The following is a 27,198-nucleotide window of genomic DNA, read 5'->3' as shown; positions in this document are numbered from 1 at the left end:
CTGGGCGCCGCCATGTTGTTATGTCTCTGTCGATAGGACTTGCAGACCGAAATGAACGCTGGTGCTCGCAATAGAATATTCGGCTAGATACGAATATCCGCGTCGTGTCGAATATTCGAAACAACACGTATACTTGGATTTCGAATCGAATACGAATACTAAAAATATATTATTCTAATTATATTCGAAAATTTCGAATATTCGCACACCCCTACTTATGACACATGTGTGAAGCAATGAAAAAGTATTTGTCTTTTAGCACACTTAAAGTACGTTATTCAAGCATGTCAACGTGACCGCGCAAGATTCTCACAACTTACGAAACTTAATTCTTTCTACTCGAATCAAATAATTATGTCTGTCCTATTAAGAAATAGTTTCAAGTGTATATTAAATGCTATAAAAAGCCATTATGCGTTCGTATATCTTCTACACACATTAAAACATGCTGTGCTATCAACAAAAGAACGCATTCTTTGGTGGCAAGTGGTCCTGCTGGTGCCCGTGCACACCGGCTCAGGGTGATAAATACGTGCGCAGCTGTATACATGCTTTTTTTCCTTGCGCAATTTTAGGTGTACTATATTGATGCTCAGGTGAATGAGCGCAGCAGCTTCCCTGCTACGAGGTACAGTCTTTGTCAAAAGTAACCAGGCTGCATGGTTTGCTTCTAACTCGTACAGTGGAGCCCTTACAGCTTTCCTGCAGCTGAAATTGCCGTTAAAGGTAAGGTCTGGGGGTCTTCTTACCTTCCATTCATTGTCTTTTGATCTTTAGGAAAGCCCCAAGGGTTCCGCTATACAAGCTAGAAGCAAACTATGCAGCCTGGTTACTTTTGACAAAGACAGTACATTGACTGGCAGCGCCGGTCGACGCCCAGACTTCCAAATGTGGTATTGATTTGCGAGAAACCTATTAGGGCTAATCTAATTTTCTGTTTTATGCTACTACATGGATCCAACAGGGATGCAGTACGTGCTGCTTCTGCAGTGCGCAGGCATGATGCAGCCGCCGGTAGCTGCGGCAGCTGCAGTGGGCACGGGCAGGCAGAACCTGTTTTGCCCACCGTGAGAAAGCCGCTACTGACATCAGCGCCACCACATCTCCGTGCCGTCGCGGGGTGAAGGGGGTCTATATCGTTTACTGTTATGATCTGCCAGCGGAGTAATACAGAATGCTGCGGACTGCAGCCCTGTGTTAGCAACTGCTGTTTTTTTTTTAGTTGTATCCTGTTATACACACTGCTGACAAACGATGCCATACCAACAAGGAAAAACTCGGAGCTAGCACTCGATACTCGATGGCTGCTTTAGCGTTGGTTCAATTTTTTTATGTTGTATTGCAGCACCGCTATGAGTGTTAGTGTGTTGCCCTTTTAGTGATGCCGTGTTCATACAGTTGCAAAAGCCTGTAGTTGATGTCATTTTAACAATTTTTGGCTGCTTAAAGGGGCCCTGCGACGCAGATAAAGCATGAGGTCTTTATTATTTGTATGCAGAGTAAGGGAGGTTGCGACTCCTAAATGCCTAAAGAGGTGGACGAAATTGTAATATTTAATATTTTAATCTTGTCCAGAAATGCTTGTTTCGAGCCGATTGTGTCTCAATGCAGGTCGGTCAAATGTTTACGGGAACCCCCCAAGGTGGAGTAAATTTGTAATAAGGGAGTAATTACTCATTGGCATCCATCCGAGCGCAGCCATACGGCTACAAAGGAAAGCTATACAGCTTTCAATGCAGCAGCCATTTTTGGCAGCAGAAATGAGGTGCATCCAGATTGGGCACTGCCTCTCTGATTAGTTGTGCGTCCAGTTTGCATACTGTTCCTTTATACTCGCGAAATGGGTCCAAAATATTATGTCGCTGAGTACTTGAAGCTTTTCGCATGCCACAAAAACTGGAAAGAAGTAGTGAAAGTGAATGAAAACTACTAAGAATAACGCTTGGGATGACACTTTCCATTCTGCTTCAGACTTTTATGTGGGTGGAAGAAACGGCCGACACCCCTTGGCCAAACATGTGAAGAGAAAGGTCTTTTCAGGAGGTGTGGCTAGGGGGGCAGCCTTTCGATCGTACCAACAAAGACACATCTTAGTTTGTCATCACCCCTGCTCTACATGGGGGGGGGGGATGATGCCACCAAATTGTGCGGCTGTGTTCTGCTCCGCAAACCAGCAATTGCATGCAGGCCAGGCGCGGTTCTCATTGGTAGTGCCCAGTCTCAGTGTACTAGTTTAGGGAAATGGTTTTCATCTGATCTTTTCATTTGAAATTTTCAAAGTGAAATAACTTTCGTTTGGATGCTCTGATTTCCACCATTCTTTTTGCACTGGTCTCTGGGATGCATGATAAATGCATTGTAATGATATTAATGGGCACTGAGCGAAGCGTTGCGCAGCCCCTTTCCATGACACACCTGAAGTGGTCGTGGTTGCAGGGGATGACAGCAGGAAGGTGATTCCACTCCTTAGACAGAAAGTGTGGAAAATGGGCTCAGCGTGGGTCTTGTCATGGCAGAGGTGGCAGGACTGGCTGGTGGAATGGCTGCGTTACATTTACATAATAGACTTTATGGAAGAGGTAGAGGCGAGTGACTGTTCTGCGATATAAAGGGCTTGTGCTAAGCGCTTGATGTACATGAATAATCAGAAAAGATAAAGAATGCAGCACGGTTCTGGATGGATTCTAGTAAGATGATGTGGTTACTTTGGTGTGGGTCCCGATAGTGCACGAGTATTCGAGTTCAGGTCGAACGAAGGAGCAGTTTGTTAGTAATTTCGCAGAAGGAGGGGCTCATCGGATGATTGGGCAAAGCAGGGGGAATTTCCAAGCTAACGGCACATCACGTCTACCAGAGTGTCATTTTTAGTGAGCGCTGAAGTGAAGCATCTTGTGGAAAAAAGTCGTGAGGTCCAGTTTTAGAGGCCCGTGGGATGTGCGATGCCAGTGCACGTTAAAGAACCCCAGGTGGTTGAAATTTCTGCAGCTCTTCACTATAATGTCCCTCATAGCCAAGTCGCTTTGGGACATTAAATTCCCATTAACCAAACCGAACCAAACCATTTCTGAAAATATCACACGCAGTGTGGCTGACGGCAAAACTGTCTACAAGGCACGATCTGCCCATCCACTTTAGGCTAAGAGCCATGCAATGGTGCAGGTTTGGCAGGAAGGTTTTTCTGCTATGGTGTAATGTTTCTTCTCAATTCGAAGACATTTGTGATTGATGCACACAGCTCGGGTGATAGTTAGTGGTAGTAACGACCGCGCTCCAAAGGAGAATGGCATTTCAATACTTTGCGCAGCTTTGTTGAGGCACGATATGACCGCTTATTGCCCGCTGTGAACTAGAGCACATGTTTCTCTGTTTAGGCCGGGAGGGGGGGGGGGGGCGGGGGGGGCATAGGGAGGGACAACCACCGTTGAAAACGCATTAGTGTGCGCTGCTCCATTCAGCATCTGTCCCACGAGATTCACTCCTAAAGGCTGTTTCACATGCCAGAAGCGACTAAGCGATGAGGCCAAAAATTTTCATCGTTACAACTTCGTTGCTCTGCCCACTCGAGCCACCGCGGCTGCTTGAAACTTTTTTTATGCTTGGCGGTACAAATTGTGAGCGTTTGTGTGTGCTATCACATTTTTGACACTCATGAATGTTTGTGATGCAGCCATGCGGTACATTCTTGCACACAGGTGTCTGGCCTTTGCGTCTTCATTGCAGCCGAGCACCGCATCTGGGGATGGTTGGTCTGTTTGAAACTCAGTGCCAGAGCCACATAAATCTCCTTTGTCAGTGTTAATGAGCACAACTGCGTGGAGCCATTGCACTTTGTCATCCATTCCAGTGTGGAGCATGGTGATGCTCCATCATGCAGGGTTAGTGCAATGCTTCAGTGAGCCCACAAGGGTTAGGAGGTGGTGAGTGTCATTGCTCTCGACTGAGGAAAGCACAAGTGCAGAAGAGAATGTCAGGACTGACTCGCCATAAATAACCGGGTAGGTTTTGACGTGGAGCAGATTTAGTGAGGAATGAAGAAAAGTGGAGAGCCACACATCAGCGCATGGGAGCTACCTCACCTGCGAGTTATGTAGAGTATGTGCTCTTCAGTTGAAAAATACAAGTATTTCGAAAAGGTGACTCCTCTTCAATGATAAAGCAGAACTTAAGCCATCTCAGGTGCAACTATGTGCCAATAATGACAAACATCATGCTCAAACTTTTCCAGCATTGTTTGCCAACTTAAGAGATTTTGAAGCTAAGACCTACATTCTCCAGAATGCTTCTAAATTGTATTGCTCCGAAATGATCCAGATTGCAAATTTTGGTGCTCCAGATTGCCTCTAAATTGACTTTCCTCTGCTCCAAAGTACCCCAAATTAAAAATTTCAGTGCTCCAAAAATTGGTCCAACTTTAATCTTACCTGTCACTGTGGTTGTCCTCTATGTGCAGCCCACACGGATGTGGTGTGGAAGGTGGTCTTCTCCACGGACCCCAATGTCTTCCTCTCCTGCAGCAAGGCAAGTCCATATTTGGTCACCATGGGTGATGATGAGTTGTGTGCCTGGCACTGAATTGGGACATTCACGACTAGCCCCAACAGGGCAGAGAGATGAGCTTCGAGCTGGTTTTCAACTGTACCAGCCATACTGGCACAGCGGGACAACACAGCGCCGACTAACAACTTAGATTTTTTTTATTCTCACAGAGGGCTGCCTTTATGGATCAGAAATAACACAAACAAAAAGTTTACACTCATGGAAGAAAAGCCAAAACACAGATATCGGCTCAAGATTAGAACTTGCCCCAACCCATAGAGTTTCTTACTACTACCCAGAGGGAAAGCTGGCGGCGCTGCACTTCAGCCACCATGGACACTCAAAGCATCATGGGGCGGTGAGCTACTTGGTGCGGGACAGTCTTATTTTTTTGGGAACACAGAGTGGCATTACTAAGATGATTCATTCCGAAAACGCTGTTCGTGTGTTTGCAGACGACTTTCACGCGAATGCAGTCTGCAAAAGCCATAGTAATGAAAACGCAATAGCACACGATGCCAATAAAAGGTGTCACTTTTCTGAAATGCCATTAAAAACCTCTTAAAGTGTTTAAGCAACAAAATTTTTTTTGAAAACATATTTACTTTTAATAGTGCGCCTGTTAATTATGAAATATTAGCTTTTGTAGTGTTCATTACTTGGCCAATAGGAAAGCTAGCCATCTCTTATTTTGGGCAAACTTTGCACTTAAAGGCTTTTCTGCTCGTTTGTTGCAATTTGCAGACAGGATATTGAATGTTAGGACATTCGTATTTATCGAACAGCTTTATTTTTGCATTATTTTTTGGCCGAAAGTTGCAGTTCCGCAACAAGTAGCTCACCGCCCCATGATGCTTTGAGCGCCTATGGTGGCTGAAGTGCTCTCGAGGGGCCCCCATGCAGACTCCCATAGACGGCTTGCCAGCTTTCCCTCTAGGTAATAGTAAGAAACTCTATGCCCCAACCCCCTCAAGGAACACAACCAGGTGACATCAGGAGCACACTCAAAAATTCACTCTCGTGTCGGAAACACCGTCTGCAACAACGCAATCTCAAGATTGCTTACAAGATTGCACCATTTCAAGAACAGAAGATCATTGTGTCGCAGTGCAAGTTGGGCATTCTAGTTGAATATGAGAGAAGCCAAAAGCCACAGAAACCAAGGGGCACAGGGGATTTTTAGTTTATTTATTTATTTTGGGGTGTTGATCAATTTATAATATTACTGAATATGTTATCGCTTAAAGCTAATTGATTAGAAAAGCAGAAGAAAAAACAACCACATGCCGCCGGTGGGATCCGAACCCACGACCTCCGAATTACGCGTCCGGTGCTCTACCACTGAGCTATGGCGACGGCTGTCAAACCTTCTGCTTTTGGGGGTATTTATGTTTAGAAATAACTTAACCTTGGGAGTGTTCACCAGCGCCACCCACGTTCTTAAGCGGCGGACGTAGCACGTCCTGAGTTAACGCTGATGTGACGTAGAACGTCATCGAATGACATTTGAAATGCCGAGCCACTAAGAACAGTGGAGAGGAAGTGAGCATTGTCATGTGGTACACTGCTCTTGGAGTGCACCTTCCTACTGCTGTACGCTGGAGTCACCGTCTCCATAAGGCAAAAAGAATGGGAGGAATTTTTTCTGAGCCACTTGTGCATCTCATAACGAATTACGCTACAATGAACTTGAAGACTCATCTCTCAATTCCTAGTTTCTTTTCATTTTCTGAGAAACATTTTCACGTAAATATGCCTGCTGGAATGATTTATATCCATCGAACGTGATGGAGGCGCTAAAAAGCTCCCAAACTATCCACCGAAACTAAATTAATGCGTATACAGAAAAACAGGAAGTGCATTCGCAGTTTATGGCTGACGGGATTTATTTATGGCATCAGCTCGCTACTCGCAGTGCGTGCAGCGCGGCTTGTGTATGAGGCAGTGCTTCCAGCTTGAGGGTTCAATTCAAGTTTATTTGCATCTATACATGTACAGATGACGGGAGTACAGACAAAAAGCCAAATGGATTTGGCTTGACGGGGTCTGTACCCCCTACAGAAATGGCACTGTGCACAAAAGATACAATAATGGATAAACGAAAAAAAAGTATTAGTGAACATTCTATAACATTCTATGCTATAACAGAAATACATACGGCCAAAAAAAAAATCAATGATAGAATGCTGAAAGGATTTAAAAAGCAGAAAGCATAAAGCATAAAATTATAGAAATAAAAATAGCTTTGAAATTCACAAACATAAATAATAAGTTACTAACAAGCAAAGAAAATTGGTTAGACATTCATGGCGTCAGTGTATACTACAGCAAAGCGAACAAAACAAAAAAACGAATCCACAATGAGCCCTTAAAAGGAGAGCTACGTTGTTATTAAGTTTCTAATGAGTTTAACAAAGATGGCAGTGTGTGGCGTAACATTTGTTGACCGTAGTTAGTGCGCGTTTTAGGAACGTACCATGTTTCTCTGTGACGTGTGTTGTAAATGTTAGAACTCATTGTCAATAGCGATAAATGCTTGAAGAATTTTGTGTTCTGTTTTTTCGCAGTAGTGAAACGCTTGAGTAAAATACTACGATGTATGGAGGTGACCGGCTGTAAGTTAAGGGCACTGAAAAGAGGCTGCGTATGAGCGTCATATGAGGAATTAGCGCGCACTGCTTTCTTGTGCAAAAGATAAAGCTTTGTGATGTTAGACATCGTGGTGTTTCCCCACACTAAATGGCAGTAATTCAGATGGGACAGGAAGAGACAGTTGTAAAGCAGCTTTTTCACGCTCAAGGGAAGAAAAAATCGAAGTTTCGTTAGTATCCCCACAACACGAGCGATTTTGTTAGCAACTGAGTCTGTACAAAGATTCCAAAGTAAGTTCTCTTGAAATACGACCCCGAGGCACTTAATGGATGGCACAATGTTGATAACCGAGGAACCCATTTGCAAATGGCCGTCAATGTGGACATTTTTGTTTTTAGGTTGAAAAAGTACAGCCTTTGTCTTGCTTTTATTTATAGACAGTGAATTCAATGAACTCCATCGATTGAGTTCGCTTAAAGCAGCGTTCGCAAGAGCCAACAGGTCCCTTGCACAACCAGATGTAAAAAACAGACTAGTGTCGGCAGCGTATATGATGAATTGGGCAGTGGTGTTAATATTTATTATGTCGTTAATGTAAATATTAAATAACAAAGGTCCAAGAATGCTTCCTTGAGGTACACCAGAATGAATGGGTAAGTTATCTGAAAGACAGTTATTTATTGAAACCCTCTGACACCTGAACTGCAGATAGCTTTTGATTAAGCTAAGGAATGGGCCCCTGAAACCATAAATTTCAAGTTTTGTTAGCAGTGTGGTGTGATTAATTGTGTCAAAGGCCTTTGAAAAATCGATGAAAATGCCTAGTGCCACAAAATTTTGCTCAAATGCTTGTAATATTACCGTATTTACCCAATTCCAACGCGCACCTTTTTTCGGGGAAAATACGTCTCAAAATCGCATGCGCGTTGGATTCGAGTGCAAACCGAAACTGCCCCATAGCTGCCCATCGTCATCGCCATTATACGATGTGGGAGCTCACTAACTGCTGGAAACATGGGAGCACGTTTGCTCGTCGTTTTCCGCGTCGCAGGAGCCGTTTTCAACCGGTGTGGCGCTTGTCATTGGTCGCGTGCTCAGCGACCACGGACCGCGTTCACGACGACGGTATCCCGTGCACTGCCGCGGGCGGACGCCTCATCACTGCCGTTGCACGATCAAGATACGCGGATCGAAGAATATGTTGATGAAACAACGTTTGTCGGAAACGCGTCATTTCGGCGGTAAATTTCCAAAAACGATGAGACTCCTTTCTGTTTTGCGGCCGACTCTCTGACAGAGATTACATCGTCCGCAGGCGGGGCACGCCGCGCCGCTGACGAGGTCGTGCATCATGCCGATCTCACAGATAACAGCGCTCCCGCGCCCGTTTTTACAGTCGAAGATCTTTATCTTTCGCTCAGACGCACTGACGAAGTCATGGATGCTCTGCAAGAAGCATCGCCGTTGCCGCAGTTACGCCTAGCAGCAGACGAACCTCCCGTAACCGGAGCTCTCCGCTTGCGCTTGGGGCGTCTTCCTTTATACTGATGCTTTGTCAGGAAATTGCGTGAGCGAAAATCTCGTTTCTCAGTCACATCCATAGCGGAGATAGGAGAAAAACCCGGGCATAAGCGTTGGTTCACGTCTCGGTGGCGGCAGAACGAAGAAAGCGTCTGCGCCCGACCGTGCGGTGGAATGCTCGTAGCCAATGGAACGGCTCCGATCGTACCACGTGATTTGAAGGGCCAGTCGCGACGCTCGACTCGGGCGGGAAACGATCTTTTTTTTCGTATTTTTATCAAGAATGCGCCGCTGCCGAAGTGGCTTCTCGTAGACCATGTCGTAGACGATGGGTAGACCTACTTCCCCGCGAATATTCAAGAGCGGGCGACGCCGTGGAGCGAAATGCCGCGTTCCCGAAATTCGGTCAAATTCGCACTTTCGCGAGCCACCGCGAGTGCTTTAATAGTATTTTTTACTAACTTCCCATTGATTATTGGCTTTGATTTTTTTACACATAAAAGAAGAGGCTTGGGGGAATACAAAACGCAAGAAAATACAAAATCGACTTTATCGAAAAAATCGCGGTTTTTTCACCCGCATCTCCCCTTAAAATATAAAAACGGTTGCAAATTATTTTCATTCGTGGAAGTCACATGCACGTTAGAAGCGGGGCTTGTAGTTTTTTTTTTTTTTTTCATTACCAATATCGGGCGCGCGTTAGAATCGGGGCTTGAAAATTTTTTTTTTTTTTGGTGCCATAAATTGGGTGCGCGTTGGAATCGGGGGCGCGTTGGAATTGGGTAAATACGGTAGTTCCTTTTGTGTTAGTAGAGCTAACTCTGTCGAACGACCCTTTCGGAAACCGAACTGACAGTCAGTAAGGATATTGTGTTTTTCGCAGAAAGCGGTCATTCTGAGTGTTATTAATTTTTCTAGGCATTTTGAAAATACAGGTAAAATGGATACAGTCGAACCTCATTATAACGAACACGGATACAGCGAATTATCGGATATAACGAAGTGAAAGAAAAGTTTGGTTGGACATGCTTTATTTCTATGGGAGTTCTATCTGTATAACGAAACGAAAAATTCAAAATTCGACACTATATCGGTTATAACGAAGCAGTTTTGTATTCACAGGGCTCAAAATGCGCAAAGGGGGAGGAAAAAATTTCAAAACACGCTAAATTTTGATCTTTTGAATCGCCCACACCTAAAATGTGTTTGAATCACCCGCGCTTCCGCACGCCACGCCATCTAGGGAGAGCGAATGAATCTAGCATCAACGGCTGCGTAGCATGTGACTGACACGTGATCGAACCAACGCCCGTGCTCCCCGGCCACCATGCCGGCACGATTGCCGACTCGCACGCTATCTCCGCGCTATCTTTATGATCTCTGCAGTCCATTCCGTAGACGCTGTCGCGGCGTTCTTACAGCAGTTTTGCTTGAAACGAAGATAAAGATCTTCAGGGCAGTTGACAGCGGGCGTAAGGAAAAGTCATTGCCGCGGACTTCGGTGTCGCGCCTAGCACTCTATCAACCATCTTGAGCGCAAGGCAGAAGGTTGCAAACGTCCACTCTGCAGGTGTTGTGGAGAATGACAGCAAGAGTGTAAGGCTTTGTCACCACCAGGATGTTGAAGATGCTTTGTTTGCATAGTTCAAGGACGTTATAGCGCGTAACCTGCCTGTGTCCGGTGCCGTCCTTCAAAGGGAGGCGAGAAGTCTGACTTGCGTCTGAGGCACAATGACGTTTATGCAAGCAGTGGCTGGCTGCAGCGATTTAATGACCGCCGTCGGATTGTTTGCCACGTCCTGTCTGGTGAAGAAGCAGCCGTTGGCGCTGAGAACTGCGAGAAGTAGGCAGAAAGCTTCCAAGCGGACAAATTCGGCGAGACGACATGGCGTCAACTGACCGTTCCGAACATTACGTTCGAGGAATTCATCTGTGGAGATGACAACTTGGCTGTGGCGCCCGAACTGACCGACCAGGAAATTGTGGATCAGGTGGTTTCTACAGATGATGCTACAAACAGCAATGCATGTGAAGATGGCGAAGTTGAGGGGGTACCTCGGGAACCTCCTTGTGGCCAAATCAGCTGACATCGAGAAAGCGCTGCTCTGTGTTGATTTCGTCGAAAAATTTAACCTGTCAAATAGAGCGAAGTGCCGCCAAACGAAGATTACGTCGTTTTTTAAATAAATTAGTTTTTGCACCTGGCCAGCATCTTGACTTGTGAGTTCGCTCTTGCTTTCCAGTACGAAATGCAAGGCGAGGTTTGACATGCTTATACCACGCGTTGAATTAAAAAATAGTGCATTTTTTCAACCCTGTGCTGTCCATCCTAAAGTGCCTTTACTTGGGTTTATTAACAGACCTTTTCTGACGGAATTTGAGTGCATGCTTTTATAACGAATATCGGATATAACGAACGAATTTCCGCTCAAAATGCGACTTCGTTATAACGAGGTTGGACTGTATTGGTCTGTAGTTAGACATGTTGTTTCTATCACCGGCTTTGAAGAGCACTGTAACCCTTGCGAGTTGCATGCGCTTAGGAAATATACTGTTTACAAAGCACAAATTATACACATGCTCAAGAACTGGACATATCAGATCTAAAACGTGTTTTACGGGGCGTATTTGCAGGTCATCAATATCGCAGCTTTTACTGTTTCGCAGAGCGGAGAACGTAAGACAAATTTCTTCGGCGCTAGTTGGATGCAGAAAAGCACTATCGCAAGTTTTGGAATTGACGTACTCTGCGGAGCGAGGATCGTGCAAACTATTCACTAGGGACACAAAATAATTATTAAAAGCGTTTGCTAAATGCGCGCCTGATGAAAGTTCCCCATTAATGATCAATTCTCGTACGCCCTCTGGATGCTGACATCCAATGTTAAGCACTGCGCTAAGGTTTCTCCACGTGATGTCCGTCCGCTTTACAGCTTCAGGATCAAACAACCTATGAAGGTAATCTTTCTTAGCTTGTCTGAGGGTTGCAGTTAACTTATTCCGAAATTTCTTAAATTCGGATAGATGGCACGTGTCTCTTGTGTCCAAAAAACGTTTGAATAGAGCATCTTTTTGCTTGATTAGTTTCAGAAGTGCACTGGTTATCCAAGGTTTTCTAGCTTTTCTAGGCTTCAGTGTTTTAGGGTGAAAAGATTCCGAGTAAGCCTTTTTGAAAAGACACAGAAATGACTCGTACGCGGCGTCTGCGTCAGACTGATTGTACACGTCGAGCCAATTTATTTGTGATATTCTTGTATGGAAATCCTCGAGTGTAGCTGGATTAATATCTTGGATAGTGATCGGGGGACACTGCTTTGGCTCTTTACTCGAGACATACGATTCCAAGAGAAGAAATACTGGCAAATGATCGCTAATATGAGCGCTGATTACTCCGGAGTTAATAGTTCGAGATTCAGTGTTTATAATGAAAACATCAAGCAAACTTTCACAGTCCTTGCTAATGCGAGTTGGAGCAGTAATTGTGTTGAAACATGCATTAGCTTCTAAAAGTCGAGTGAAATCAGTACTCAGCTGCGTTTCGTTCAACATGTTAATATTTATATCGCCGCCCAAGACGAGTTCATACCTGTTTTCATTTATCCAGGATAAGAAGTTTTCCATAAATGTGAAAAAGTTTGCAACGTTCCCGCCTGGAGGGCGATATAAAACAGAAAATATGCTTTTGTTGTGAACGACAGTCAAGATTTCAAAGTCCGCTGTAACCGCCGGAAACTCGTCGATTTTTTCACACTGAAAATTCTCCCTGGCCATGAAAAGTACGCCTCCACCGTTCCTGACTGAGCGATTTAAGTAGTGTCTTGTGTAACCTGGGATCTGTATAACTTCGTGGTCGTGTCGGTACCATGTTTCACAAAGCATAATAACATCAAATGAAAAGCCAAAACATGAAAACAAGGCACACAGCTCATCAGACTTATTGCGCGCTGATTGAGTGTTCAACAGGAAGAAAGATGTGCATGGCTTTTCATGATAAATTTTAGTCACATCCGCAGGGTTCACCGATTTGCCAGCCATTGACGGGAATGGCTGTTGGCAAATTGCTCGGAATCCTAGTTCCTCACTTCATCTTATCGATGTCCGCAAGGCAAGATATGCGCAGCACATTCGACGTGTCTGTCTTGCGCGCGAAAATTTTGTCGCCCTTTGTCCACGCGTACTTCCATTCTTTTAATTTCTTTCGCTCCACAACTTGTCCAAGAAGTTTCTTCAAGGCGGGGCAAAGGTGCTCATTAATAAATACCGGGGGAGAACTGGAACCATCAGCACTCTCGTAACCAAAATCAGAGGTATAAATTCGATTTTTCCTGGCCTTTTCAATCACCGCTTCCCGTTTCGCACGAGAGCGGAACTGCACGACAATGTTAGGGCATCCTTTGTCTTTCCTTGGCACACGATGACACATTTCTACATCGGAATCAGAAATGGGTTCGCTTATGACGTCTCCTAGTTTGCTCAAGATTGAAGGTACGTTCTCGTCGTCGCTGACCGGAACGCCTTTAATCTCAATGTTCCGGTTCCTCGAGTACTGTTCTTGGTTTGTCACCCGGTCTTCAAGATCAGATAGTTGTTGTTTCAGTCCTGTGCATTCCTGTGATAGTTCGGCATTTTCTTTCTTTAGCGCTGAGTTTTGCTTTTCTAGTTTTGCGCAGCGCTCAGCCATAGCATCAAACTGTTCACTAAAGAAATCAACGGATTTTTTCAGTTCTTTGTATTCCTTTCGAAGCTCTTTCTCTAGTGCACTGCGCATATCTCGCATTTCCTGTTTAAAATCTTTCAACAGCTTTGTCACTTCAGTAGGCATTTCAAATTAGCAGTTCAGCAAACACGTACAAGAGCTTGGCAGCAGCGGCAGAAAGAAAAAAAATATAAAAATTGGTTACAAATGATTGCACAAACCTGTGTGTAAGATGCGCAGATTTAGTGAACCGGTCAATACAGCCGCTGCTGCCAAATGACGATCAGCTGCGAGGTGCAGTCCTTTTGTAGTCGGTGCCTCTTTACGGCAGCCAATCCTGGTCCACGGCTCGCTGACGTCACACTGGAGGCCACGACAGTTTATAGATGAGCGGCGATACGTGCGATAGTCGGAGATGCGGCACGTGCAACGGTGATCCGCCGAAGATGCAGACCAAAGCCACCGGGAAAGCGGGTGGTGTCCTGTGTGTAAGATGCGCAGATTTAGTGAACCGGTCGGTACAGCCGCTGCTGCCAAAATCAAATGCAGCTCTGCATTCATCTGCAGTGGTGCGGGAGGGTGTTCGGAACATCCAAAATTCTGCACATTGTACGCAGTGCACTCCGGGCGTGTAAATTTATGAATTCATATCAGCCGTGTTTGTGTCATTGGGATTCTACATAACGGCTTTATTGCAAGGAGCAGGCCTTTGCAAACATGCTGACATAATTTTGTTAAATATTTAACTAAATATTTAAGTCATGGGGATCACTTTACGACACTGTTGATTGCTCAGCAACGTTAACAGCTTGAAATCGAGCGCGTCTGTGTGCCAGTCTTGGGGCCATGCTTAATCGTGGTGGGTGTGCCTGTTTCCAGGATGGCAAGGTCCACTCGTGGGACATGAGGCTGAGCGAGCCAGCCACAGTCCTGGGTGAGCTTCTTCCTCTCTCTTTGTTGGTGGCACAGAACAGCTTTTGCTGGCATGCTTGCTCAGCACCATGGTGACATAACAGCACAGGGCCAGAGAACGTTGGGGAATTTCTGAATGCAGTTTGCTTTTTGTGAGTCAGATTGTGTTGGCACCCATTTGCGCTGGATTGTTGTTACATAAGTGTGCGTCAGGTTCTTTGTTTGTTTGCTTTCTTTTATATATATATATCACCAGAACTTGAAAAACATAACAAGATTTAAATCACGACGTTTCGGCTGGAGGACCAGCCTTTTTCGAGTGTATTGCAGTATTTTGTCCTCCAGCCGAAACATCGTGAATTAAATCTTGTTATGTTTTTCAAGTTCTGGTGACTTTATCTTATATTAATCAATCAGCTGCCAAGAAATAATATATATATATACAGTGAAAGCTCGTTAATTCGAACCTCGATAATTCGAATTTCGGATAATTCGAACTACACTGCTTGGTCCGGCCAAGCTCCATAGAGATCTGTGTATAAAAAAGCCCGTTAATTCGAAAGCGAGTCGGTTCCGCTACGGATAATTCGAACTACGCGCCGCCGCGCCTGTGCGGCTTGGCGCACAGCACGTGGCCCAAAAAAAAAAGCATCTCCGCATAGTCAGAGGCTGCCCAAGTCCTAAACGGGGACAGAAGATGGAACCAGATAAAACTGTGGATGAGTGGTTAAAGCCTACATGGCGCCATCACCGGCGCGGCGGCCGGCGGCACTAGGCGGCACCGGAGGGTAGGGGTTGGCGGCGGCTGCCTATCCTCTTTTCCGCGCAACCTCCGGAAATCGCAACTAAATACTCGTTAATTCGAGCCTTGTTAATTCGGAAATACCGAGAAGTACTGTCGGCGCGGTCCCAGCCAACGCCCGTGAAAGGCTATGACTTCGGACGGGCGCTACAAATTATGCGCGAAAAACTTCTTTTTTTTCTTTGCGAGTGTCGTCCGTCCTTTCACCCATCAGTCGCCAACGGAAGCACGCGGTCCGCCGCGATCATGATGCCGGCTTTTAGCATCTTAGCATCGTTCGCTGCAAAAGGCGTTTGCTGCTGCTATCGCGCGTTCCTATGACCGAGTGGCAGTAGACGGCGTCCGCCCCAATCGCCCATGCGATAAGGCGAACGTACTGAAAACGAGGCTTGCACAACCAGACAAGTGCTGGCACTCTGCCAAGTTCGCTTCCCCACTTGCTAGAGCTAACGCCAAAAGTAAACACACCGTGATGTTATCGCAGCGCAGCATCTTGGCGCGCCACCAAGAAATGCGTTGTGGACCGTGACCGCGCGAAACGGAGGGACGCTTTTTTTTTTTTTCAAATTCTTTGGCAAAAATCGGGGTTGGGTGGGTTCATTATGCGAGTGGGTTCGTTGCGCGAGTAAATACGATACATATAATACCGTAATGCAAATGGTTCTTGCCGGTTTTTTCGCGGCCATTCGATAATTCGAATATCGGATAATTCGAACTTTTTTCCTGGTCCCGTGAAGTTCGAATTAACGAGCTTTTACTGTATATGGCATGCCTGCGTAGGTATTTCATTGTTTTCCATGCCATGTGCTGGCATGTACTATGTGCTGCAATGGGCTACCTGTAGGAAATGTTTATTTTGCCACATCTTATTCTGTCCTAGCTCTCCTGTAGTACCCGTTCATTTTCAGGCTAGAATGTTGTTAAGTTTATGCAGTGTGTCATGTGTATAGCAAAGGGCACTGCAGGTATCGGAATGAATAAACAAAAGAGAAGGGACACAATGCAGTGCTGCTCTTCCCTCTGCTCTGGTCTGTGGCACTGTTACGCCACCATCATGTAGGTTGTGCTTTCTCGCTTGGCTTCAAATGGTGCAGACACCAGGTTGGGTGTGCATATGACAGACAGACACAGCAAGAACTGTCAGAGCTAATCAGTCAGTGCAAGGTAGCCAACATCTGCTCTGAAGAACAGAGTTCGACATAAACGAGATGGGCAGTAGCGCACAGGACATCCCGCCAATAACGAAGGAGGGAGCAGCAAGTCTGGGGCGGTATGGAAAGGGGGAAAGGGGGACGGCGGGGAGAGGGAGCTAGAGAAACTAGCCACCTTGTATGCACAATGCCTTATGACCTCGAGCGTGCTGTGGTCCCGGAAGAACGCTGCCAATTGGTGGCGAGGTGCTGGAAGTAGTAAGAGAATATGTCTACTTAGGGCAGGTAGTGGCCGCTGATCCGGATCATGAGAAGGAAATAACTAGATGAATAAGAATGGGGTGGAACGCATATGGCAGGTTCTCTCAGATCATGAATGGCAGTTTACCAATATCCCTCAAGAGAAAAGTATACAACAGCTTTATTTTACCAGTGCTCACCTATGGGGCAGAAACATGGAGGCTAACAAAGAGGGTTCAGCTTAAAGGTGCACTGAAGAGGAATCTGAACTCGTCTTTTTGCCGTGGGAACTCAATCTACACGTTCCGAGCATTCTTAGAAACTTCGATTTATTGCCCTGTGTGGCCGATTTCCCTAATTAAATTGAATAAACGGCCGGCTCCCGCCTTTTTTTTTTTTTAATTAATTCTCCCTCGTACGGTAGGCGGAGTCGACCAACGCGTGGAGTGCCTTTCACCCAATCCCGTGGCGGCTTGCTGCTCTGCCATCGGCGGAGTAATACGTAGTAGTCCATAGAAGCAAATAGTCCGCGCATATTTTTATTTCTGCGGGCTTATTTTGCGGTTATATTATCTGCAAATGAAACTATTTATTCACGGAAACCTAAAAAACAAAATGAAGCGAAAGCAAAGCCTCCACGGAGCTGGCTGAAGGGCACTCCACGCGTTGGTCGACTCCGGCCACCGTACGAGGGAGAATTAAAAAAAAAAAGGCGGGAGCTGGACGTTAATTCGATTTACCTAATTAGGTAAATCGGCCACACAGCGCAATAAGTCGCAGTTTCTAAGAATGCTAGGAACGTGTAGATCGAGTTCCCGCGGCAAAAAGACGAGTTCAGATTCCTCTTCAGTGCACCTTTAAATTAAGGACAACGCAGCGAGCTATGGAAAGAAAAATGTTAGGTGTAAAGTTAAGAGATCAGAAATGGGCGGAGTGGGTGAGGGAACAAACGCGCGTTAATGACATCAGAGTTGAAATCAAGAGGAAGAAGTGGGCTTGGGCAGGGCATGTAATGCGAAGGCAAGATAACCGCTGGTCCTTAAGGGTAACGGAGTGGATTCCAAGAGAAGGCAAGCGTAGCAGGGGGCTGCAGAAAGTTAGGTGGGTGGATGAGATTAAGAAGTTTGTGGCAGATATGGTGGCCACAGCTGGCAAAGGATAGGGTCAGTTGGAAATGGGCCTTTGCTGTGCGGTGGGCATAGTCAAGCAGATGATTAAGATAGTGCTTCTGCCAGCAAATCATCTTTGCTAAGCCCTGACGAGTGACAGCTTTGAAAAGAGCCCATGTCGACGCTAAGCTTGGGTACACAGTGGCGATGCGTAGTCAGTGTTCCATGCCATGCAGTGGAATTTTTGGATCGAGTAAATGGCAGCTATTACTGTTGTAAAGTTCATTTGGGAAAATCTCGCTGTCAGCATGGCCGACGACAAAAATGGCTGCGAGGCATGGTCTGCCCGCTCACTTTAGGCCAAGAGCCATGAAAGTGCTGATGTTTGGCAGCAAGCTTCTTCGGCTATGTAATGCTTCATCTGAATTCGAAGAAAATGCAGCTCGGGTTATATCTAGTAGTAGTGACAAACACACTTTAACGCACATTGATATCACTTCCTGTGGCTCAGTTAAGGCACTGGCAGATCTTTTATAGACTTCATAGACTGGCAAATGTGTCTAGGACCAGTTGAGGGGGCACGGATGATATTTAGAGAACAACGAGGACGTGCACTTGGTTGAGCATTGGAGGTCCTGCATGGTATGTTTGCCGCATTTTGGCAGTGCAAAGGTACTAGGCAAAAGCAAAGATGAGGCCACACGTGATCTTGTGTGGGTACAAGAACTGCATAAGCACGTTTTCTTTCTGAAATCTGCACGCATGCGCGATGCAGCCTTCATATTCACCTTGATTTGGTACAATAAATCAAGTGCAGTGATTGTATGCAGGTGTTTCTCCCTTATGTGTTAATGGTTTTTGCGCTGCAGTTATGCCCCATGAAAGTACTTCACAAAAGAACTTGCCCAAAGCTGGTTTCAATCATGCGTATCCTTAGAAATGGCAGATTTTAAAAAAAAATTTTGCACTTAACTTGCACTGGTGTATGAAAGACACAACTGGTTACATGGTTTAGTAGAATGTTAAGTTGGGCGAGTTGGTATAAGTTCATGGTTGAAAAACAGCGCACAAAAGACTAGACACAAGAGTAAAGGCGACGACAGGACAAGCGCTGTACTCACAACTAAGGCTTTATTGCGAAAAACTGGGTATATAATACATGAAAACAAATTGAACAAACAAAACTATGACAATGATAAACTAGCGTGCGCCCAAAGCCCAAAATCTGCCAAGAAACGTGATCTCGTTATCACTTAAAGCAACCGAAGGTTTGCTAACGCAGCCCCGTTGCTCCGTTGCGATGAAGTATGCTTCTGCTACTTCCCGCGGGGTGTGCTCTCTGTGAGTATACAACACCTTTGCTTGACTTAACAAAGCAGTGCACTTTCAGCACTGCAGTGCAGAGATCAAACCACGCGGGAAGTAGCAGAAGCATACTTCATCGCAACGGAGCAACGGGGCTGCGTTAGCAAACCTTCGGTTGCTTTAAGTGATAACGAGATCACGTTTCTTGGCAGATTTTGGGCTTTGGGCGCACGCTAGTTTATCATTGTCATAGTTTTGTTTGTTCAATTTGTTTTCATGTATTATATACCGAGGTTTTCGCAATAAAGCCTTAGTTGTGAGTACAGCGCTTGTCCTGTCGTCGCCTTTACTCTTGTGTCTAGTCTTTTGTGCGCTGTTTTTCAACCATGGTTACATGGTGAGTGCTATAAGGACATGCTGAGAAACCATTTGTTTCTCAGCGTGTCATCTAGATCGTCTTCGTTTGTGGATTTGAAAACTGTTTGATAAAGAACACTTTTCAGCTTTATAGCTTTGATGCATTCAGTGGTAATCCATAGCTTGCGTGCTCCGCGCGGCCGCTTTTGGGTTGTGTGTGGGAAGCAGTCATTATAAACTTACAAATTTGTCTGTGAAGATGTTCTGATAGAAGTTTCCTCGGCATCAGTGCTTGAAAGAACACCCTCCCAGGATGTATTTGAAAGTAGATTATAAAAAAACTCCAAGGTGCCTTCATTTATCTGCTGAAATCTACTTACTGTCGGTCTCGCGTCTTTTAATTGGAACTCTTTATGGCTAATCACTAAATATATGGTCAAATGGTCGCTAATGTGTGTTTGAAGAACCCCTGAACTGATAGGCATATTTGTAGCGTTAGTGATAAAACTGTCTATGAGTGTAGTTGTTGTGGGTTTCTGAGTGGACACAGGCCACCAACCACCGTGGGTTCGGGCTTCGCGCGAGCCAAGGGCCCTGATCAGCCGTCACCACACACACCCTGGGGCACCGCTGCGGCGCACTCAACCTCCGCTGGGAGGAGAGCGATTCGCCGCAAAGAAATAGGCCTCCAAGTTCACAAAGGAGACGTTTACTCACGTCGTCCTTCAGCAGGTACACAAACACTCAATAGTCACCCCGTCCCGGGGGCGCGCGAGGAGCAAGGCTCCGCTGCGCGCACGAAGCGACTAGAGCAATGCTCGCCACTAGCACGCCGCTGCAGGAGAATGTCCCCGCGGCAGTGCTGTGATCTCTCTCTCTCTCTCGTGTTGACCATTGGGCCGGTTGCGAGAGAGAGCGGGCAGTCAACGCAAGGTACGCCTGTCGGCGGTCGTTGGACCCCGCTGGACAGGCTCGAGCCGCTGCAGGTCAGAGGACCCGTGCGGGCGAGCTCAAGTATGCACTGGTCTGAATGGCAAAGGCCGGCTCGGACAAACAGTAGCGTACGCACCTTACGCTGTCTCGGAGGGATCTCTCTCCAGGCCCCGCTCGAATGGTCGCGCGGTGCACAGCTGCCCAAGCGGGTCCCAAAATCCCGCCAAAAGGCGCCAATGGCAAAGGACCTTGGGGAGCCGGGGCGGAGCTGTGGCCAAATGACAGTGATTAGTCACTTTGCCGCCTTTCCACCGCCTGAGGCGGGAGCAAGGGAAAGAGGAGAAACAACGCGGGAAGCCGGCAACAGCTGCGCAAAGGCAACGGCGGGTAGCCAGGATTCCCACAATGTATCTCGTTGTATACGAATGGGCTGTTCAGTAAGGTTAGTCAATGCATTAGTTTCTAAAGTATAGCACAATTCTTCCCTTAGTGGGGATGAATGTAGTGGGTCAATATTCAAGTCTGCACCAAGAGTTTGCAGCCATTTCCATTAATCCACCCTAGAAATGTGTCAAGGAACGAAAGAAAGGCTTTATGACTACCTCTGAGGAGACTGTATGCAACAGCAAAAATAGTCGTATTGCCACAGATCATTGTAGTGTTTGTTCGTTCACGCTCAAGGCTGCAGGAAAGGGCTGTTATCATTTCTGCTCGTGACGCGAGAAGCGACCAGTCTAATCTCGATTGATTGTAGCCATGAAAGGCTGCATCTAGGTTTTTCCAGATTACTGTAGATGATCTTGTCCTGCTATCTGGAAGTTTCTTTGCGGGCTTTAAATTGAGCGATGCCGCGAGCGGCGGGCATTCGTAGTTTGACGACCGCCGAGCACGCCTGTTGCTTACGCCACCGCCGAGTGATTCAGTTCTTTTGAGGGCGCAAGTCAGCCCAAATAAAGAGCTTCGTTTACAAGTCTTTCTGGTGTCTTCCTGACCGCTGGACTGCCGTCACTACAACGTGACATCTGGTGGAGGTGCTGGGTAGCCTTCCATGTACCGGACACCCCCAGCAAGTCGCGACGCCAGCCCTTCGAGTCATTCACCGCAGGACCTGAGTCCAGTCCACCGCGCAAGCCGACGTCTGCTAGGAGACGCACCTGAGTTCGGGATTCTGCCTGACCCTACCCGGAAACGAAAGCCAGCAGGAACGTCCACCATGAGCTTGCCCCAGCCGACGGCTCCAATCATTCTTCACCAGCCCCGGGTGCCACCAACCTTCGACGCTTCGCCTGGCGCCGACCCCGAAGAATGGCTGGAACAGTTCGACCGTGTGGCTGCCTTCAACAACTGGGATGATGCTACGAAGCTTAGGTACGTCTTCTTCACCTTGGAGGGACCAGCAAAAGTCTGGTTTGAGAATGAGGAAGCTAACCTCACGAACTGGGAAACATTCAAGGAGCAGCTTCTAAAGACCTTCACGAACGTTGTGCGAAAGGAGAGAGCCCAGCAGCTGCTACAGTCTCGCATACAACACCCAAACGAGACCGTTGCTGTGTACACTGAGGAAATGAAGCGTCTCTTCCGGTGTGCCGACGCAAACATGAAGGAAGAAGAAAAAGTAAGGTTGCTCATGCGAGGATTTAAAGAGCAACTCTTTGCCGGCCTCGTCCGCAACCCACCGAAAACTGTCGCGGAATTTGTAGAAGAGGCATCCACGATGGAAAAAACTCTGGATGCCCGAGCCCGCCAGTATGACCGCCAGCAGCGCATTTTCTCGGCAAGCTGCCTGGACACCGCTAACAGCAATGACCTGCGGGATGTTATACGTCAAGTTTTGCAAGAGGAGCTCCGACGATTGCTGCCAACGGGAACGCAGCCGCAACTTTCATCGCTCACTGACGTCATCCGGGACGAGGTTCAACAGGCCTTGGGTGTGACGCCGACATCCACGCAGCCTCTGCAGCCCCCAGCCATGACTTACGCCGCAGCTGTGCGCCGTCCTGCCCCTCGACGACGGGACCCAAGCCCCTATCGCCCTCAGCCAGCTGCGTTGGACCGCCGCCCACTCGCCCCAACCCGCCCGTCCTACGAGCGACGCGCGCAGCCGAGGAAATGCGACGAGTGGAGAACTCCCGACCAGCGCCGCCCACTATGCTTCCACTGTGGCGAAGCCGGTCACGTCCTCCGGCACTGCCCATACAGAAGACTGGGCATCCGAGGGTTCTCTTACGACGCTCCACGACCCCGACCCGGCCAGCGACCAGCCGAAATTGAGGAATTTTTGCATCGGGAAGAATGCTCACCACCCAGCCACCTATCACGTTCCCCGTCGCCTTCGTCTCCGCGCTTCGTATCTCCGAGCCGAGGCTACACTGTGCGTTGACGCTCCCCCAGCCCCCGAAGGTTAAACTGAATAAAGCAGCCTCTGGAGGTGAGGTTGCTTCTAAGCGCAAGGACAAAGATCCTCCACCGACGATAACTCCGACGACACCTCCGACGACACCTCCGACGACACCTCTGACGACACCTCCGACGACATCTCCGACGACACCTTCGACGACAACTTCGACGACAACTTCGATGACAACACCGGCGACGATGACGACGCGACCAGACTTGACGCCTTTACCGCTGCCCATAGAAGTAACGTCGGAGTACGCCCACCGCAGCCTCACTACCCGACGAAGCCGAGATCGTACACCGAAGACCACGTGTTGCACGAAAACGCGAACAAGTGACCTTGAAGTTACGGTCGACGGTCACGCGGTTACTGCCTTGGTCGACACGGGAGCTGACTACTCAGTCATGAGCGGGCCATTCGCTTTTCGACTCAGGAAAGTGACAACTTGGGATGGCCCGTTGATCCGCACCGCAGGTGGTAACCTGATTACGCCGTCAGGACGCTGCACCGCGAGAGTTACTGTAAATGGGAGAACCTATGCTACAACCTTCCTGGTCCTACAGCAATGCTCGCGAGACGTGATTTTGGGAATGGACTTCCTGAACGAACATCGGGCGATCATCGACCTTCGATCTAAGTCGATCAAGCTTTCCACGGAGAATGCCATACCTGCTGCGACGAACGCAACTCATCACGTTGCCTTAAACGTCCTCGACGAAGCATTGAGCGTGCCGCCCCGATCGAGTGTCCTTGCCTGCATAGGTACTGGAGACGTCGAAACTGCCGAAGGCGTCGTCGAGGGGAACACCCAGCTACTCCTGGATCGAGGACTGGCCGTCGCAAGGGGAGTCGCCCAAATCCGAAATGGCCAAGGCCAGGTGTTGCTAACCAACTTCACCGAAGAATACCGGCATCTAAACAAAGGCACGACGATCGCTTTCCTCGACGAGCTGGCAGACATCAGAGACGTATTTGCCCTACCCGACCAACCCGCAGAACTATCTGAACAAGGCCATCAACCCACGTTCGACATCAACCCGGCATTACCCCGGAGCAGACAAGACCAAATACGCAGTCTTCTTCAAAGGTACAGCGATTGTTTCTCATCAGCATCGAATGTGCGACGAACCCGGCTTGCCAAGCACCGCATTGTCACAGACGAACACGCCCGACCACTGCGGCAGAGCCCCTACCGCGTATCGCCGATAGAACGACAAGCTATCCGCAAGCAAGTAGAGGAAATGCTACATGACGATGTCATCCAGCCATCAAGGAGCCCCTGGGCAGCACCAGTTGTCCTAGTGAAAAAGAAAGACGGCACCCTTCGCTTCTGCGTCGATTACCGCCGCCTGAACAGCATTACGAAGAAGGATGTCTACCCCCTCCCCCGCATCGACGACACACTGGATCGGCTATGCAACGCTAAGTACTTCTCATCGATGGACCTGAAGAGCGGCTACTGGCAAATTGAAGTCGACGAAAGAGATCGCGAGAAGACTGCGTTCATCACGCCAGATGGACTCTTCGAGTTCAAGGTGATGCCATTCGGCCTCTGCTCTGCCCCAGCGACGTTCCAGCGAGTAATGAATACAGTGCTCGCAGGCTTGAAGTGGCAAATTTGTCTAGTCTACTTAGATGACGTTGTCTTCTCCACAAGCTTTGAAGACCACCTAAGAAGGCTTCGGACAGTGCTGGAAACAATCAAGTCTTCGGGCCTAACACTGAAACCAGAGAAATGCCACTTCGCCTACGAGGAGCTGCTGTTCCTTGGTCACGTCGTAAGCAAGGATGGAGTTCGCCCAGACCCTCAGAAGACGGCTGCAATCGCACAGTTTCCACAGCCTAATGACAAGAAAGCTATACGCAGATTTCTTGGATTGTGCGCTTATTACCGGCGATTCGTCAAGAACTTTTCGCGCATCGCTGAGCCTTTGACCCAACTTACCAAGGCGGACGTGCCTTTTAAATGGGAAACGCCGCAAGAGGAGGCTTTCAAAGAGCTAAAGCGCCGATTACAGTCCCCTCCTGTGCTCGGGCACTTTGATGAAAGCGCCGAAACCGAAATCCATACCGATGCAAGCAGTGTGGGCTTAGGAGCGGTGCTCGTTCAGAAAAATGGTGGAGAGGAAAAAGTTATTGCGTACGCTAGCCGTTCACTGTCGAAAGCCGAAGCCAACTATTCGACGACCGAGAAAGAATGTCTCGCCATTATTTGGGCCGCGTCGAAATTTCGCCCCTACCTGTACGGACGACCATTCAAGGTTGTGAGCGATCACCATGCTCTGTGCTGGCTAGCCAATTTGAAAGATCCCTCCGGCCGCCTTGCCCGTTGGAGCCTGCGTCTTCAAGAATTCGACATAACTGTAGTCTACAAATCTGGCCGCTAGCATTCCGACGCAGACTGCTTGTCGCGAGCCCCCGTCGACGCAGCAAGCGAAGAAGAAGACGACGACGCTTTCTTAGGACCGGTAAGCGCCAGCAGTTTCGCGCAGCAGCAGCACTCGGATCCTGACTTGCAAAGCCTAGTTGATTATCTGAAAGGCAAGACCGCATCGCCTCCCCGAGGGTTCAAGCGGCAACTGTCGTCCTTCGTCCTTCACAATAATGTCCTCCTGAAGAAGAACTTCGCGCCGAACAGGACAGTGCATCTTCTTGTCGTGCCCAAAAATCTCAGGCAAGAAATTATGCAGGCATGTCATGATGAGCCGACTGCAGGACATCTCGGGATTGCTCGCACGTTGCACCGCATCCAAGAGAAGTACTATTGGCCACGGCTAGCTACCGACGTTTCCCATTACGTGAAAACATGCCGTGAGTGTCAGCGGCGCAAGACGCCTCCGACTAGACCAGCCGGACTCCTGAACCCCATACCACCGCCAACTAAGCCCTTTCAGCAAATAGGGATGGACCTCCTCGGCCCCTTTCCGACCTCTTCATCAGGAAACAAGTGGATCATCGTGGCCACCGACTACATGACCCGCTACGCCGAAGCAAAAGCGTTGCCTAGTGGTACCGCAACAGAAGTCGCAAAATTTTTTGTCGAACAAATTCTCCTGCGACACGGCGCCCCAGAAGTGCTCATCACAGACAGAGGAACGGCGTTTACAGCGGAGCTGACGCAAGCCATTTTAAACTACAGCCAGACAAGCCATCGGAGGACCACTGCCTATCATCCACAAACCAACGGACTCACAGAGCGTCTGAACAAGACCATCGCAGACATGCTCTCCATGTACATCGACGCCGAACACAAGACGTGGGACTCCATTCTGCCGTACGTGATCTTCGCTTATATTACTGCCGTCCAGGAGACAACCAGGCTTACCCCATTCCAGCTGGTATACGGCAGGAAGCCCACGACAACACTCGACGCAATGCTCCCGCACGTTTCCGACGAAGACAACCTCGACGTCGCCGCCTACCTTCATCGCGCCGAGGAAGCCGAAGACTTGCGCGGCTTCGCATTCAAGACCAGCAGCACACCGACGCCCGACGCTACAATCTGCGCCGACGAGACACGCATTACAAGCCAGGTGATCGGGTTTGGATATGGACGCCAGTTCGCCGCCGTGGATTGAGCGAAAAGTTGCTGCGACGCTACTTTGGCCCGTACAGGGTTCTCCGTCGCATCGGTGACCTCGACTATGAAGTCATCCCCGACGCCACGACAGCATCTCAGCGACGCCGCCCACGCCCGGAAGTCGTACGTGTCGTACGCCTGAAGCCATATTATGAACGCTAAAGGACTCGAAGTTTCATTTTTTCGTGTTTATTTTCATTTTAAAGCATCGGGACAATGCTTCTTTGGAAGGGGGGTAATGCCACAGATCATTGTAGTGTTTGTTCGTTCACGCTCAAGGCTGCAGGAAAGGGCTGTTATCATTTCTGCTCGTGACGCGAGAAGCGACCAGTCTAATCTCGATTGATCGTAGCCATGAAAGGCTGCATCTAGGTTTTTCCAGATTACTGTAGATGATCTTGTCCTGCTATGTGGAAGTTTCTTTGCGGGCTTTAAATTGAGCGATGCCGCGAGCGGCGGGCATTCGTAGTTCGACGACCGCCGAGTGATTCAGTTCTTTTGAGGGCGCAAGTCAGCCCAAATAAAGAGCTTCGTTTACAAGTCTTTCTGGTGTCTTCCTGACCGCTGGACTGCCGTCACTACAACGTGACAGTATTACATCGGAAAGTTAAGTTAGTATTTCATAATTGTCCGCTATTACAGAAAAAATGTCAACAATGTCGCACACAAATGTGTCTTTTACTAACAGTATTACGCCGCCAACTGTCCTACTGTCCGGTTTGAGTGGTACATTCGATAGCCAGACATATGAAGTGCCTTTGAATCATCTCGATACCAAGTTTCAATGATCATGACCACATCAAATTTAAAAGTAAAACCATCAAAGTAAAGTTTCACAGGTTCTCTTCTTTCCTTGCACCAGAGGTGCCCCGTCAGAGACGGTTGGTAACTCGAAGACTGAAGCTTGATCTTCGCACCAGGGGTGCCCCATCAGAGACGGTCTCTCGATGAGTAGATATGCAGGGATAAAAAAAGGCGAATACGTGAAATTTATGTACAGCTATTTACATTGCATATACAAGTTAGATACAACGGCAACAAGACAAACAACCAAAAGGTGGATCTG

The 27,198-nt window shown here is 47.8% G+C and overlaps 1 protein-coding gene across 2 annotated transcripts in view; it reads left to right on the top strand.

The window, feature by feature from the left end:
• LOC149326683 (methylosome protein WDR77-like) overlaps nt 1-27,198 on the top strand; it is a 72,658-nt gene that overhangs the window by 31,278 nt on the left and 14,182 nt on the right. The window contains exons 5-6 of one of the 2 annotated variants that reach the window (XM_089563195.1): nt 4,451-4,518; nt 14,225-14,279. The exons of the other annotated variant lie outside the window; for it this stretch is intronic. Of the exons in view, the coding sequence (XP_089419321.1) occupies nt 4,451-4,518; nt 14,225-14,279 (123 nt within the window). The remainder of the gene's footprint in view (nt 1-4,450; nt 4,519-14,224; nt 14,280-27,198) is intronic. 2 annotated transcript variants of the gene reach the window in all.

The sequence above is a fragment of the Amblyomma mixtum genome, chromosome 10 (assembly GCF_055824585.1).
Source record: "Amblyomma mixtum isolate Tamu chromosome 10, ASM5582458v1, whole genome shotgun sequence".
NCBI lineage: Eukaryota > Metazoa > Arthropoda > Arachnida > Ixodida > Ixodidae > Amblyomma > Amblyomma mixtum.
Note: the sequence above shows the minus strand (reverse complement) of the source record. Positions and strands in the feature narration are given on the sequence as shown.